The sequence below is a fragment of the Fopius arisanus genome, unplaced genomic scaffold, assembly GCF_000806365.1.
Source record: "Fopius arisanus strain USDA-PBARC FA_bdor unplaced genomic scaffold, ASM80636v1 scaffold00002, whole genome shotgun sequence".
Classification (NCBI taxonomy): Eukaryota; Metazoa; Arthropoda; class Insecta; order Hymenoptera; family Braconidae; genus Fopius; species Fopius arisanus.
Genome location: NW_011887741.1, coordinates 210,418 through 212,016, shown reverse-complemented (window position 1 = coordinate 212,016; position 1,599 = coordinate 210,418). Strand labels below are relative to the sequence as shown.

General features: G+C 38.3%; 1 protein-coding gene across 1 annotated transcript in view; it reads left to right on the top strand.

Moving 5' to 3' along the window:
* Positions 1-1,593, top strand: part of RhoGAP93B (MyTH4 and RhoGAP_KIAA1688 domain-containing protein RhoGAP93B) — a 39,136-nt gene extending 37,543 nt beyond the window's left edge. Inside the window, exons 10-11 of the mRNA XM_011303275.1 lie at positions 454-897; positions 1,077-1,593. Coding sequence (XP_011301577.1) covers positions 454-897; positions 1,077-1,271 — 639 coding nt within the window. The 3' untranslated portion in view covers positions 1,272-1,593. The remainder of the gene's footprint in view (positions 1-453; positions 898-1,076) is intronic.
* Positions 1,594-1,599: the final 6 nt, after the last annotated feature.

Sequence of the window (1,599 nt, the reverse complement as noted above, 5' to 3'; positions counted from 1 at the left end):
ACCACAAAAATGCACGTGCACGGAGAGAAATAATTAGTAAAAATTACGGAACTTTCAATTTCCTTACCGATTACGGAGTCGATTCGAAAAATTGAAGTGATAAAAATTACGGAACGCCGAAGAAATGTTCCGTGCGTTTAGATAAAAATTACGTGACACTTCTGTAAAATTTCTAACGGCCATATTTCGCTCCAGAATTACGGAAAAGATACGTAATTTTTATTGAATATTTCTCTCCGTGTGAGGAAAACGATATTTTATCATGTAACATTAAAAATCTGAAAATAACAACGCGTGGCGTGAGTTATTGGAGACTTTCCGCACGGGATGCAGTAAAAACTTATTGGCGGATGCGATTTATGATTAACTCGTCAACAATAGTATTCATTAATAATGTTATAATCATTATAAATAATATTATAATTATTCGCACATGGCCTTTGTATGTTTTAGCTCCAAATATTCCGCGCATCGATGTTTGGTGCAACCCTATCAGAAGTAATGGCACTCCAACGTGATCGTTTTCCCCAACGAGATCTCCCTTGGGTGCAGACAACGTTGACTCGTCAAGTCTTGGTGCGAGGAGGCACTCTCACGGAGGGAATTTTCCGTGTGTCAGCGGACGCTGATGAGGTCAGCGCGTTGAAGTCATGTCTGGACAGATTTGAGGATGGTGGCTCTCTAGCTGCTTCTCAGGATGCCCACGCACCTGCATCGCTGCTGAAACTTTGGGTGCGAGAGCTCTACGAGCCACTTATTCCGGACTCATTCTATGCTGAATGTGTCTCGATGAGACACGATGAGTCTGAGGCTTCCGCTGCCGGTGCTGCTGCCATTATTGACAGACTTCCTGATCTCAACCGTCGCGTATTGTGTCACTTAATGCGTTTCCTGCAGGTAATTATTTATGGGGATGTTTATGGAGCTGCAAAAAAAGAAAGTATATGTTCGCAGATATGGAAATGGGCCTCAGATTTCATCTCTAAATCATTGATTTATTAATTTCATTCGGCCCTCTTTCATATATTATCAATTGCAGAGATAACATAAATTTTTTTTTCCTTTTTTGTTCACAGATATTTGCCAGATCAGAAGTAGTCGCGCGAACTAAAATGGATGCCAATAATTTAGCAATGGTAATGGCACCAAATATATTACGTTGTACCTCAGAGGACCCACGCGTTATACTCGAAAATGCAAGAAAAGAAATGGCTTTTGTTCGCATATTGATTGAGTCTCTGGACACAGCTTGGGTCGATAATCTTCACTAACCGTGCCATCTTAATTGAAAGAAAAAAAGAAAATTAATCATTGCACTAGCTCCTTCTTCACTATGCCAAAAATATTAAGAGAAACTTGATTTTCGATGAAAAAATCCGCTGTAAATTATCACCCTTTAATGTTAATTCCTTTTTTTAATTTTTTATTTGTCGTTTAGTGTCGTAATAATTGTGTTCACGTGGAAGTTATGATTAATATAAATAAAGAGTTGCCATTCTTCTTCTGAAATTAGTCTCAGATCGCCTTGGCAATTGAAAAAAATGCGATTATACTATTAGTATAAAGTAATGCTATCGCCAATTGAAAATTATCGTTTCA